The sequence below is a fragment of the Zalophus californianus genome, chromosome 8 (assembly GCF_009762305.2).
Source record: "Zalophus californianus isolate mZalCal1 chromosome 8, mZalCal1.pri.v2, whole genome shotgun sequence".
NCBI lineage: Eukaryota > Metazoa > Chordata > Mammalia > Carnivora > Otariidae > Zalophus > Zalophus californianus.
Window position 1 is genome coordinate 37776033 of NC_045602.1, and position 15155 is coordinate 37791187.

Here is a 15155-nt window from a genome sequence, read left to right on the forward strand (position 1 = left end):
CAAAAGAGTACAATTGTGATTAATGGAAAAATATTTTACAATACTTCAGTTTTTACATTAAAACTAAACAAAGTTTAAAATTCAATTCCTGTGTCACATTGGCCATATTTGAAATACTCAGAGGCCGTGTGTGGCTAGTGGCCACCTTATTGGCCAATGTAGATAGAGTTGAATATTTAGTGAGTTAGAAATATATTGGGTTTTGGGGGCGCCTGGGTGGCTCAGACAGTTAAGCATCTGCCTTCAGCTCAGGTCTTGATCCCAGGGTCCTGGGATCAAGCCCCTAGTCGGGCTCCCTGCTCAGCGGGGAGCCTGCTTCTCCCTCTCCCTCTGCCTGCTGCTTTCCCTGCTTGTACACACACTGTCTCAAAAATAAATAAAATCTTTAAAAAAAAAAGAAAAAAGAAGATTGGGTTTTGTTCCTTTGAATTCAAGTAATTGTCATATTCTATTGCCTTTGGCTTAAAAATAACTTTATTTTTTTAAATTTTTATTGTTATGTTAATCACCATACATTACATCATTAGTTTTTGATGTAGTGTTTCATGATTCATTGTTTGTGCATAACACCCAGTGCTCCATGCAGAATAATACCCATCACCAGGCTAACCCATCCTCCCACCCCTCTCCCCTCTAGAACCCTCTGTTTGTTTTTCAGAGTCCATCATCTCTCATGGTTTGTCTCCCCCTCTGATTTCTCCCCCTTCATTCTTCCCCTCTTGCTATCTACTTTTTTTTTCCTTAACATATATTGCATTATTTGTTTCAGAGGTACAGATCTGTGATTCAACAGTCTTGCACAATTCACAGCGCTCACCATAGCACATACCTTCCCCAGTGTCTATCACCCAGCCACCCCATCCCTCCCACGCCTCCCACTCCAGCAACCCTCAGTTTGTTTCCTGAGATTAAGAATTCTTCATATCAGTGAGGTCGTATGATACATGTCTTTCTCTGATTGACTTATTTCGCTCAGCATAATACCCTCCAGTTCCATCCACATCATTGCAAATGGCAAGATCTCATTCCTTTTGATGGCTGCATAATATTCCATTGTGTGTGTGTGTGTGTGTGTGTGTGTGTGTGTGTGTGTGTATATATATATATATATATATATATATATACCACATCTTCTTTATCCATTCAACTGTCGATGGACATCTTGGCTCTTTCCATAGTTTGGCTATTATGGACATTGCTGCTATAAACATCGGGGTGCACATACCCCTTCGGATCCCTACATTTGTATCTTTGGGGTAAATACCCAATAGTGCAATTGCTGGATCGTATGGTAGCTCTATTTTCAACTGTTTGAGGAACCTCCATACTGTTTTCCAGAGTGGTTGCATCAGCTTGCATTCCCACCAACAGTGTAGGAGGGTTCCCCTTTCTCCGCATCCCCGCCAACATCTGTCGTTTCCTGATTTATTCATTTTTGCCATTCTGACTGGAGTGAGGTGGTATCTCATTGAGGTTTTGATTTGTATTTCCCTGATGCTGAGCGATGTTGAGCACTTTTTCATGTGTCTGTTGGCCATTTGGATGTCTTCTTTGGAAAAATGTCTGTTCATGTCTTCTGCCCATTTATTGATTGGATTATCTGTTCTTTGGATGTTGAGTTTGATAAGTTCTTTATAGATTTTGGATACTAGCCCTTTATCTGATATGTCATTTGCAAATATTTTCTCCCATTTTGTCGGTTGTCTTTTGGTTTTGTTGACTTGTTTCTTTTGCTGTGCAAAAGCTTTTTATCTTGATGAAGTCCCAGTAGTTCATTTTTGCCCTGGCTTCCCGTGCCTTTGGTGATGTTTCTAGGAGGAAGTTGCTGCGGCTGAGGTCGAAGAGGTTGCTGCCTATGTTCTCCTTTAGGATTTTGATGGACTCCTGTCTCACATTTAGGTCTTTCAACCAAAAAATAACTTTATTTTAAATCTCAGTTAAAAATTTCTTTTTGGGACCCCTGCGTGGCTCAGTTGGTTAAGCATCTGCCTTTGGCTCAGGTCATGAGCCCGGGGTCCTGGGATCAAGTTCTGCATCAGGCTCCTTGCTCAGCAAGAAGCCTGCTTCTCCTTCTGCCTGCCACTCCCCCTGCTTGTGCTCTCTCTCTTACTCTCTCTCTCTGTTAAATAAATAAATAAAATCTTAAAAATTTTTTCTTTTCATTATTATTGTCATTATTTTCATTATTCATTTCTTTTCATTATTTCTGCAATTTGCTCATAGATTGGTTTTTGCAAGTGGATCTTAATACAGGCTTAACATTAATAGTTCTAGACAGAGGAGGGAGCACAGCTTAAGGAAGGCCTGCAGATGTCTTTGGGTGAGTTCCCTCCTGCCTCCGATTCCTGGGGAGGAAGTTTCGAGTAAGGACTGGGAGTTTGGGGCTTGCTAATGGCTGTTTCTTAACTACCTTTATGATCTTGGGAAATTTACTTCTTTGTGACCCATTGGCTAATCTGTGAAATGAGATGCTAGTGCCGCCCCCACTGAGGGTCTGACTGGAGAGTAAATGCAACGGGAAGCCCTTCATAAGCCCTTGTGTTTATTAAGTGCCTTGCCCATGGCCTGACTTTATCTTCCGCTGTGTTATATTATTTTGGGGGCCAGAGGTACGTTTAGTTATGACCACTGTAGTCGTGTGCCCCATTAGAAAGTTTCCTCCTTTACATGTCATTGAAGCCAGGCTGAGCTAAAAGCAAGAAATGAAGAACTAAAATAAGTCTTCAGATAATTCAGATTCCTAAGGAGTAGCCTTTGCTCTCCAGAGAGTTGGGCCAGGATAGTATTTTTTCTAGTAAGCCAAATAGTTTTCTAAGTTCTCTACTTTGTTTTTTTTAGCATGTGTCTTGCTCAACCACAACGTGTATGTTGAAAAAGTATTGTCTCAGAATTACTTCAGTTTTCCTTAGAGATGCATTTTAAAAGGCGCTAAAGTCCTGGATATTGAGCTCCTTTTTAACTACTTGAAGCATGCCTTTAGGGTTGCATGTTATAGCTGAGTACTGCCCAGTAGTGCATTACAGGTCAGCTCAAGGAGGACAAGAGCAAAGAGTGGGATAAAAAGACTGGCTCCTAAATAAATAAATCTTAAAAAGAAAAAAGAAATGAAAAGACCAGCTCCCAGCCCCAGTATTGTCCTGCCTCTTTGACAAGCTCTGGGGGAAAGCACTGGCTTTTCTGAATAGAGTGAGTGGCAGGGTGTACTAAGAAGGGAAACTGACCTTCTGTCGTCTGTCAGGCTAATCAAGACAAGCCCAGACCTGGCTGAATCCTGCACATGGTTTCCAGAGTCCTATGTGATTTATCCAACTAATCTCAAGACCCCAGTTGCTCCAGCACAGAATGGAATTCACCCACCAGTCCATAATTCAAGGACAGATGAAAGGGAGTTCTTCCTGGCTTCTTATAACAGAAAGAAAGAAGATGGAGAGGGCAATGTTTGGATTGCAAAGTCATCAGCTGGTGCCAAAGGTGAGTTGGCGTTATTGTCCCCTCCTTCCTTTCCTGTAGGTTCTCATGTATTTTGTTCAATTGTGTATTAGAATTCAATGATATCTTCAGATGAGTGAATCTGAATCCTCAAGGGTAGAGACCATGTCTAGTTACATAGTTTTAAACATTTATCTAGGTACTGATGACTTCTACATGTATATCTCCAGCCGAAGTGTTTCCCTTTAAGCTCAGATCCAGTGTGGTGGGCCTTTCAAATGTAACATGTCTGATATAGAACTCTTCATTTCCTGCCCAAGTTAACCCACCCCAGCCTACCCCTCTTTCAGTCTTCCCATATAGTATGTGATCCCACTCTGCACCCAGTCTCTGAAACCCAAAACCTAGGCTTCATCCTTGACTGCTCTTTTCTTTACAGTCCATACCTGATGTATCAGCAAGTCTTGCCTGCTCTAGCTTCAAAATATATTCTGAATTAGACTTTTTCTTTCCATTTCCACTGCTATCACTTGAAGTCAAAACTACTTTCTAGTCTGTATAATTGCTATGCCTGCTCACAGCCAGTTTTCCTCTAAGACAGAGCGATGTCTAAAAACGTAAATCTGGTCATGTTACTCCCTGCTCAAGACTTACCAGCTGGCCTGCCAATGCAGTTCAAATAAACTTCAGATTGCTGATGGAGCCTACACTATTTAACATTTGCTTCTATCTCTGGTACCGTCTTCTATTCTTGGCCTTGCTCACTGTTCTGTAGCCACGCCTGCCTAGAGTCCTACAAATACCCTAAAGTTGTCTGTGTATCTCAAATGTCCTTATGGATTATTTTCTATTTTTTTCAGCTCAGATGTTGCTTTGTCAGAGAAGCCTTTTCTAAAATAGCCTTTATGTCCATTGCTCTCTGTCCTTTTTCCTGCTTTATTTTTCCTCCTTGCACTAACCTGTTTCTAGCACTTTTATTACATATCTGTTTATCTGCCTGTCTCCTCTCTCATACCATAAGCTCCATGTAAACACAGACTTTCTTAACCAACTGAGCCACCCAGGCACCCTAAACACAGACTTTCTGTCTTGTTCATCTCTACCCTCCCCAGAGGCACTCAGTAAATGTGTGTTGAATGAATGCATAGAAGGAGTGAGGTTTATAATATTGACTCAAGCTCAAAATACAGGCAGTTCCCAGTGTAGTGAACACATAAACACGGTCTATCTCTATAGCTACCATCATATGCTCCTTTTAAAACCATTCTATTTTGAACTTACTTCTTCTTTTATTGCCTTGGAAGACCATCTGGCCATTGGTACTCATTTCTATCCCTGGTCCAGTGGACCTCACCTTCTTTTCCACCAACCATGAGACAGGAGGGCATCACCTGGAATTTCCTGAAAGGGGGAGAGTTGGACTCTTGCCACAAGCCAGGTACCTCACCTACTTCTCTCTCCCCTCGTATGACCTCTTCTCAAGTACTGTCCCCTAGTTTGGTTCTAATGATAAATGAGGGAATTGGAAGAGGAAGTAGACATCTGCAGTATTCGATATTCCTTCTGTGGATTTGGGCTCGAGTCAGGATGGCCACTGTAAGGACATCTTGTATAATGGAGCCTTAGCTGGCGTGAGAATCAGGAGTGAGGCAAGGCTCTCAGTGAAGCGCGTGTCAGGTCATGGCTGCGATCCCACCGGGGTCGTGTCTGAACCCTCACCAAGACAAGTCAGTAGATTGATGGTCAGCATCAGGAAAAGGTAAAGAGAGAATAAAATGCCAAACAAAGAAGAAATTTTGCTTTAGGAAGTTGAGATAAGTGGTATGCATTTGTTTTGTTTGGGAACTACAAAATGAAACCAATAGGATGAATGAATGGCTTTTATTCTTGTTAAAGAAGTATTTAATGTGTACCCATTATGGGAATAGTTGGCTCAACCTTCACACTATATCCAGTATAAAGACCCCCTGTTCACCGCCTCTACCACCGATCTTGGACCCGAGCCACGTTCACCTCTCACCTGGAGCACTGCTCCTTGTCCTCCTGCCCTTGGCCATTCTCCAGAGTCTACCACAGTACAGCAGTCAGAGATCCTATTAAAGCACAGTCAGACCCTGTCACATCTGTTCAGTGCTGTCTCCCTGGTGCTGGGGCAGCACATGGAACCCAGCAAAAGTTCAATATATGTATTGAGTGATGAATGAACGAATGAATGAAATAATGAGTGTTTGGAGATCCAGGGATAAATAAAATAGATATAATCTCTTGCCCTTATGGACCCAATCTAGTCAGAAAGAAGGCTAGTGATGCATCTATTTCCAGATAAATAGTTGAGATGAGAACAAATAACAAAAAAAGACTACCACCTTGAAGCTCCTTAAAGAATTGCAGAGTTTCTTCATAATTTCTCCAGGTTTAGTTAGTGAGGATATAAAGAAATAATATTAGAAATACAGTTAACGAACACATGGAAACATGCTACACTGGTAGGCAAAACTTACAAAATATAGGTAGATTTTATGCATCATTTTATACCTACAAAATAAGAGAGACCTTCAGTGATACTGTTGCTGAAAGTTTGTTATGAACTGCTTCCTCTTAGTTGTGATACACTGCCTTTTGAAAAAGCAATAGGATAATACAAAGGAAGAGCCATAGAGAATGCATAGGCTTTGGCTCACTAATCTCATTCCTGAAAACTTAACTCCAGGGAAATACTTTAAAAGAAACAAGAGTGATCTATAGCAAAGACATTTACTACTATGTGACCTGTAACAGCAACATTTTATTTAGAAACAACCCCACTGTCCAGCAATCAGTAAACAAATGTGTAATTTTCTTCAGCTGCTAACATAATTGTAATGTTAATGTAGAAACAGTGAAAATATTGACAACATGAGAAAAAAATTGACAACATAAGGTGAGTTCACTATGACTGAGCCAGTCTTTGCCCTTATGGAAAGGAAGGTGATATTAAAAGATAAAAATAATTATATTAGGAAGTAAGACTAAAGATAACTTTTCTATTTTACTTGAATGCCATGTTTTTATTTTCAATAATAGTTCTTTAAAGTTATCAAAATGTATCTTTCTACCTTCTTCCATTATTTTTCCCATCTATCAGCATGAGGTATATTTTGAATAAGAAATAGTTTACATAAGGAAATAGCATTAAGGGAAACAAAGTTGGAGCAAATAGGAGGGAGTGTGAGTATATTATGGAGAGCAGGACATCAAAGGTGGTACAGTTCCAGGGCATTAGTAGGAAGGGACGTTTTAGGATAACTATTTTATTTATTTTTCTTAAGATTTTATTTCTTCATTTGACAGAGAGAGGTACAGCAGAGGGAGTGGCAGGCTGAGGGAGAGGGAAAAGCAGGAAGCCTGATGTGGGGCTCGATCATGACCTGAGCTGAAGGCAGACACTTAACCGACTGAGCCACGCAGGCGCCCCTTAGGATAACTATTTTAGAAGAAGTGAAATGGAAGAGAGACTGAGGTCTGTATAAAAAAATTGGCAAATGGAAATAAAGAGGAACCAGGATATCTCAGTGTAGTTCCTGAGGGAGATGAAACAGAAAGAATCCTGTTCCTACAAAAAGAGAGGAAGGAGCTTTTCCAAGTTGATTCGCAGTTTCTTGTTTAAGAGCTAACCACATGATGGACCAAGTGACAAAAATGAGATAGTTGTAAAAGGGGTTGGCTTTTAGGAAAGTTGAATTATTAAATTAATTAACAAAATTAAATCAATTTGTACTGAAAGCATGAGACCCAAGTAGAGATGAGCTATAAATCAAAGCATAGGTCAGAGGTCCTAGAACTAAAAAACTGAGTTCAGCAAGGTTGCAGAATATCAGATCACACAAAAATCAGTTGCATTTCTGTATATTAACAGGGAATATATTGAAACTAAAATTAAAAACAATACTTTTTAATAGTTACCCCAAAGAAAATGAGATGCTTAGGTATAAGCTTAGCAAAACACGTAGAGGATCTTAATGCTGAAAATTACAAAACAGCTGAAGTTCAGAAAGGATGTAAGTAAATGCACAGACGTACCATGTTCATGGATTTTAAGACTCAACATTGTAAAGATGTCAGTTTACCTCTAATTTGAGTTCTTGAGGCTTAATGCAATTGCTGTCAAGACCTTAACCAGGATTTTGTGCAGACATAAAGCTTCTGCTAAAATTTATATCGAAAGGCACAAGCCCTAGAATAGCTTAAACAATTCTGAAAAAGAAGAATCAAGTGGGAGTAATCACTGTACCTGGTATTAAAGCATACTACATTAGTACAATAATCACTCCACTGCAGTATCGGTCGGGGGACAGAAACATAAATCTGTGGAAGGGAGAACTCAGAAATAGACCCCACGTATATACCCACCTGATTTTTGACAAAGGTGCAAAAGCAGTTTAATAGAAGGACAGACTTTTTGGGATGCCTGGGTGGCTCAGTCTATTAAGCATCTGCCTTCAGCTCAAGTCATGATCCCAGGGTCCCTGCTCAGTGGGGAGTCTTCTTTTCCCTCTCCTTCTGCCCCTGCTTGTGCTCTCTTGCTCACTCTCTCTCAAATAAATATAATCTTAAAAAAAAGAAAAGAAAAAGGCTCTATAGATTAAAAAATAAACTAATGAAAAGATTTTCAATATCATTAACCATTAAGGAAATGCAAATGAAAACCACAACACTCCTGTTAAAATGGCTAAAATAAATGGTAATGACAGCAAATGCTGCAAGGGTCAGGAGGAACTAGATCAATCACACAGTGTTGGTGGGAATGTAAAATGGTACAGCGACTCTGGGAAAAAGTGTGGTAATTTCTTGTAACATTAAACCTGTAACTACCATATAACCTAGCAATTGCACACACTTGGGCATTTGTCCCAGGAAAATGAAAACTTATGTCCATGCAAAAACCTGCACATGATTGTTCATAGCAGCTTTATTTGTAATAGCCCCAAACTGGAAACAGCTCAAATTCCTTCAAAAGCCAAATGATTAAGCCAGCTGTGGTGAATCGATACCTTGGAATCCTCCTCAGCAATAAAAGGGAATGAACTATTGATACATGCAACAACTTGGATGAATCTCCAGAGAGTCATGCTGAGTGAAAGAAACCAATCCCCAAAGATCACATACTGTATAATTCTATCTATATAAAATTCCTGAAATGACAAAATTATGGAAATGGAGAATAGATTAGTAGTTGTCAGTAGGGTATTATGGGAAGGGAGGTAGTTGTGGCTTTAAAAGAGCAACACTGAGGGATCCATGATAATGGAACTGTTCAAAACGGGAGAATATATTTGCAAATCATAGATCTTGTAAGACACCTGTATCCAGAATGTGTAAAGAACTTGGATAACTCAATAATAAAAGGACAGCCTAATTAAGAAAAGAACAAAGAACCTAAGTAAACATTTCTCCAAAGAAGATATACAAATAGCTAATAAGCACATGAAAACATGCTCAACATTGTTAGTCATTAAGGAAATGCAAATCAAAACCACAATGAGATGACCACTTCACACCCACTAGAATGGCTATCATCAAGAAGACAGTGTTGGCAAGAGTGTGACAAAATTGGAACACTCATATATTGCTGTTGAGGATGTAAAATGGCCTGGACATTTTGGAAATTAGTTTGGCAATTTCTCCAAAAGTTAAACATAGAGTTACCATATGACCCAACTATTCCACTCCTAGGTATATTCATGAAAGAATTAAAAACATGTCCACACAAAAACTTATGTGCAGATCTTCATAGCGGCATTATTCATAATAGCCAAGCAACAGTGGAAAAAACACAAATGTCCAACAGTTGATGAATGGATGACAAAAATGGTATATCCACACAATGGAATATTATCTAGTCATGGAAAAGAAGAATGAAGTAGTGGTACATGCTACAACATGGATGAACTTTGAGAACATTATGCTAAATGAAGAAGCCAGACACAAAGGCCACATACTGTATGATTCCATTTATATGAATCATCTAGACTAAGCAAATCCAGAGACAGAAAGTAAATTAGTAGTTGTCAGAATAGGGTAAGGAAGGAATGAGGAGTGTACCGCTAAGGGATATGGGTTTATGCAGGGAGGTAATGAAAATGTTCTAAAATTGTTAGTGGTGGTTGCAAATCTCTTGGATATATGAAAAATCATTGAACTGAATACCTTAAAAGGGGAAATCTTATGTTATGTAACATATATCTCAATAAAGCTGTTGAGAAGGATATTGTATCATTTATTTAAAGTTGATGGACACTACATTTATCAGATTTTTCCTATTACAATGCTGTAGGGAATTGACTTGTACAGTTGTGTTTATGCCCTAACTTTCTGGATATTTCTATAAGCTATAGTGTTGAGAACTGGGTTTATTAAAGTAGCCGAGTGACCAACAGTAAAGTGGCATTTACTTAGGATGCTTGGATATCTTGAATGTCTGTAAAAATAAAGTTACATATTTGGAGCCTGTCAAGGTAGTGTTTACAGTCGTAGGTGGAGAAAGAGTTAATGGCCCTGGTGCTGTTGTGGGCAGAGGGGAGAATGTGAGAGATTGGGGAAGTGATGGGATGGAGGAAGAAGAGTGAGCAGTCCAATAGAAGCCCCTCTCAGTTTTCTCCTGCTGTCAGTATTTCTCTTCTGGTTTTCTAGAGACCTTTTCCTCTTGGGATGAACTGGACTGATTTCTGTTACAATTTTGCCCTGTTAGGTGAAGGCATCCTCATCTCCTCGGAGGCTACAGAGCTTCTGGATTTCATTGACAACCAGGGTCAGGTACACGTGATCCAGAAATACCTTGAGCACCCTCTACTTCTGGAGCCAGGTCACCGCAAGTTTGACATTCGGTAATGCATTGGCGCCCAGAGTTTTTGTTACTAATCTGAGAGAAATGCAGTGGTGGGTAATAAGGGTAACATGGAATGAGAGGAAGTATTTGACCATGTTTAATACATAGCCAAAATTGAGCACAGCTGAAGAGAACTGACCCAAGTTTCTATTTTTCCTTCAGTATTTCTCTTTTCTTTCTAGAAAACATTACTAAAATTATGGGTTTTCCTTTTTTACATATATTCTCTTTAATCAAAATGACTTTTGCCTCCAAAGAGGAGAGTATAAATGTATGGGGCTTGCTTATGGAAGCAGCTGAGAGATGAATATAAAACATAATTCAGACACAACAAATAATATGTCCTTGCTTCATTACTTGTGTCCTCTAGTTTTTAAGGATTTCGTAAACACACCTCACATACCTTTTTGGATTCTAACTTGCATGAGCAAAGGGCCTGGCATAGAATAAGAGTTGTATCATGCCTTCTAAAGCTAAACAGCCCTCTCCCCAGCTTTCCTGTGGCCTTGCTGACATCTCCTCACTGAGGATTCCATCTTCTTGTTGTCTTCATAATGACTTGCTGCTTCTTGAACTCCAATCCTAGGTCAGATCAGCTTCAGGATAAAGAGTCTTCCTCTTAAGATTACTAATAGAGCAAACATGGCAAATGGAGGTTTTGTGGATAAACCTTAGGACCCAACCCATCCAGATCTCTTCAAAATGCTGTCCTTTGAACAGATCAAAGGCTCCTTGTCATGTATGGTAAAATGTTTTATTTGCCTCATTACAGTGGTAATCCACTATCTTGGCTAATTGTCATGGCTTGCCTCATAGAATTTTAGAACCTATCTCCTTCCTCTACTTCCCTCCAAAAATGTTAAAGTGTGGTGATGATGTATGTACTGTGGAGAAACTTTGAATGACTTGAGTGAAACTGTTTTTATTGACTTGCAGAAGCTGGGTCTTGGTGGATCATCAGTATAATATCTACCTCTATAAAGAGGGTGTGCTTCGGACTGCTTCAGAACCATATCATGTTGATAATTTCCAAGACAAAACCTGCCATTTGACCAATCACTGCATTCAAAAGGAGTACTCAAAGAATTATGGAAAGTATGAAGAAGGGAACGAAATGTTCTTTGAGGAGTTCAATCAGTACCTAATAAGTGCTTTGAACATTACCCTGGAAAGTAGTATCTTACTACAAATTAAACATATAATAAGGTAACTTAATTGTATCTTTTTTGGTTATGTGTCTTGAAGAAGCTTTGGGAGTTTGTGCCTTTCAAGGAATTATTCTATTTAAGCTGTCTAATTTAAGGACAAAAATTATTTGTAATATTCCTTTATTATCCTTTTAGTATCTATGGGATCTGTAATGGTGTCACGGCTTGCATTCCTTATATTCTCTGTTTTACCAGGACAGATTGGCTAGAGATCTATCAATATCATTAATCTTTTCAAAAGGTTACTTTTTGGTTTTATTGATTCTCTCTGTTGTTTTTGTTTCTTTGATTTATGTCCCTTATTATTTCCTTCCTTCTGCTTTTTTGAGGGATTTGTTTTCTAGTTTCCTTAAGGCAAAAAGTTAGATCATTGATTTGAAAGAATTCATTTTTTAAATGCATTTAAATGCTGTCAGTTTCCCTCTGAGTACTCATTAGCTGCATCCCACAGGTTTTGCTGTGTTATGTTTTCATATTCATTTTATTAAAATGTTTTCTAGTTTTCCTTGTTACTTCATCTTTGACTTGTGTTATTTAGAAATTTTTGCTTAATTTCCAAGTATTTGGGAATTTTCCAGATATTTTTCTATTACTGATTTTTACTTTAATTCCATTGTGGTTAGAGAACATTAAAATTTGTTGAAGTTGTTTTATGGCCCAAAATATGGTCCAATTTTAGTGACTGTTCCATGTGCACTAAAAATGTTTATTCTGCTATAGTTGGGCTGAGTGTTCTATAAATGTGAATTAGGTGAAGGTAGTAAGTAGTGTTGTTCAAGTCTTTTATATCCTTGCTGCATTTCTGTTCTACTTCTTCTGTCCATGATTGAGAGGAAAAACATTGAAGTCTCCAAGTATAATTATGGATTAGTCTATGTCTCCTTTAGACTTAGCAGTTTTGCTTCATATATTTGGAGATCCGTTTTTAGGTGCATATACATTTAGAATTATTACCTCTTTTTAGCAACTGACTACTTTAACCTTATGTAATTTCTGTCTTTATCTCTGATAATATTTTGAAAGTCGATTTTGTCTGATACTAATATAATCACGCTAGCTTTTTTTGATTAGTGATATGTCTCCATCCCTTTAATTCTATCCTACCCTATTCCATTCTATATTTAAAGTGGGCTTCTGGTGGACAGCATATAGTTAGGTTTTGTTTTTGTTTTGTCTAACAAAACATCCAATATGGTAATCTCTACCTTTCTAATTGGTGTGTCTTTATCATTTAAATTTAATGTAATTATTGGTTTGGTTGAATTTACATGTACTATTTTATTATTTGCTATCTGCTCCCTTTTGGTTTTTTTTTTTTCATTTTCCCATTTCCTGCCTTTTTATTTTTATTTTTTTTAAAGATTTTATTTATTTGTCAGAATGAGGGAAAGAGAAAGCGCGTGCGCGCACAAGCAGGGGGAGCAGAGGCAAAGGGAGAAACAGACTCCCCGCTGAGCAGGGAGCCCGATGCGGGGCTCGATCCCAGGACCCTGGGATCATGGCCTGAGCCGAAGGCAGCGCTCAACAACTGAGCCACCCAGGCATCCCCATTTCCTGCCTTTTAAAATTTATTTAGGGTTCCATTTTAACTTTTCCGTTGAGTATTTGGCTATCTCTCTCTCTCTTTTTAGTGGTTTTTCCTAGGGATTATGATTTATATACCTAATACTTATTTCACAGCCTTCTTAGAATTAATAATTTACCACTTCAAATAAAATGCAGAAAACTTACAACCTTATGGTTCCTTTAACTCTCTCCCTCTATAGTTGTGGTGTGCATTACACTTACGTACACTGAAATCTCTACTGCATAATATAATTCTTGCTATCAATAGTCATATATATTTTTATTTATATGTTAGATTGTCAGGTTGGATTTTTAAAAAAAAATATATATATAAGACCAAATGGTATGCTGTCTACAAGAAACCCACTTCAAATATAAAAAGAGAAAAATATTCTTTTTTATTTACCCAGATATTTGCCCCATTTTATTCTCTTCCTTCAGTCCTAAAGTTCCAAGTTCTCTCTGACATTAGCATTCCTTTTAGAGAAGTTCTTTAGGTAATAACTGTTTAATTTTCTGTCATCTGAGATTGTCTTTTTTTCTTTTCTTTTTTTTAAGAAATTTATTTACTTGACAGAGAGACAGCGAGAGAGGGAACACAAGCAGGGGGAGTGGGAGAGGGAGAAGCAGGCTTCCTGCCGAGCAGGGAGCCCGATGTGGGGCTCGATCCCAGGACCCTGGGATCATGACCCAAGCTGAAGGCAGACGCTTAAGGACTGAGCCACCCAGGCACCCCTCCTGAAGGATATTTTCACTGGTGTTACATAAACATTATATATATATATATGATGTATACAGATTGATTGTGTTCATATAAATTGAAAAACAAGCAGAACTAAATAAGTTATTTAGAAGAATGTTCATGTATGGTAAAAATAGAGAACTGAAAGTATGAAAAACACAAAATTCAAAATAGTGGTTGTCTCTGAAGTGGAAGGAGGAGGGACCCAAGAAAGAGGCTTAAAGGAATTGGATTGTGGGTAAATGCATGGTCATTAATGCTACCTATATTGTAAACTCACACAACATTATTATCATTATTATTATATAGTTAATTTAGATTTCCCCATACATTTTTACAGTTTATGTTGCTTCTCTTTCTTTCATGTATTTTCTTAATTTTGTCTAGGATCAGTTTCCTTATTCTTTTTTTCTTTTGAGAGAGAGGGAGCATGTTCAGGGGTTGGGGGGGTGGAAGGAGAATCTGAAGCAGACTCCCTGCTGAGTGCAGAGCCTGATGCAGGGCTTAATCTCATGACCCTGAGATCTGACCTGAGCCACCCAGGCGCCCCCAAAGCAAATGTCTTTAAAAAAATAAAGAAGGAGGGCGCCTGGGTGGCTCAGTTGGTTAAGTAACTGTCTTCAGCTCAGGCCATAATCTCAGGGTTGTGAGATCAAGCCCCGTGTTGGGCTCCCTGCTCAGTGGGGAGTCTGCTTGAGATTGTCTCTCTCCCTCTGCCCCTCCCCCTGCTTTCTCTCTCTCTCAAATAAATAAATAAAATCTTAAAAAAAAAAAAAAGACACTTGCTTTGGAAACATTTCTAAATCAGTAGAATCCTTTTTTTTTTTTTTAAAGCACTTTGAAGATGGCTTACCATTGTCTTCCAGCTTCCATTACATAGGCATTATAGTGCTTCTTGAATCTGTGGCTTCAGGTCTTTTATTTGTTTTGGGATATTCACGGCTACTATCTTTTCACTTATGGCTTTTGGCCCATTCTTCTCTCCTGTGGGACTCTATTTACATGAAGCCAGTCCTTTTCACCTTCTCCCGTTTCTCCCATGTGTATGATTTGATCTCTCTCTTCAGCAACTACAACCTATTTAAAAAGGAAAAAGCCGTTAAAATTTGTTGTTAAACTCATCTGTTGAGTTCTTGATTTTAGGTATTATACTTTTCAGTTCTAGAATTTCCATTTGACTCTTTTTAGATTATAGTTCTTTTGTGAAATCTCTCACTTATAACATCTTGAAAATGTTAATGGCAATTCTTCAACATCTTTATTTGATTAGTTTGAAACCAGAATTACCTGTAGTAGAGGTTAGCAAACTGTGTTCTATGGGCCAAATCCAACCTAAAGCTTGTTT

General features: G+C 38.5%; 1 protein-coding gene across 2 annotated transcripts in view; it reads left to right on the forward strand.

The window, feature by feature from the left end:
• The window catches only part of TTL (tubulin tyrosine ligase), a 35668-nt gene that overhangs the window by 9090 nt on the left and 11423 nt on the right, over window positions 1–15155 (forward strand). For both annotated transcript variants that reach the window (XM_027621252.1, XM_027621250.1), the window contains exons 3-5: window positions 3239–3471; window positions 10157–10292; window positions 11231–11500. In XM_027621252.1, coding sequence (XP_027477053.1) covers window positions 3239–3471; window positions 10157–10292; window positions 11231–11500 — 639 coding nt within the window. The remainder of the gene's footprint in view (window positions 1–3238; window positions 3472–10156; window positions 10293–11230; window positions 11501–15155) is intronic.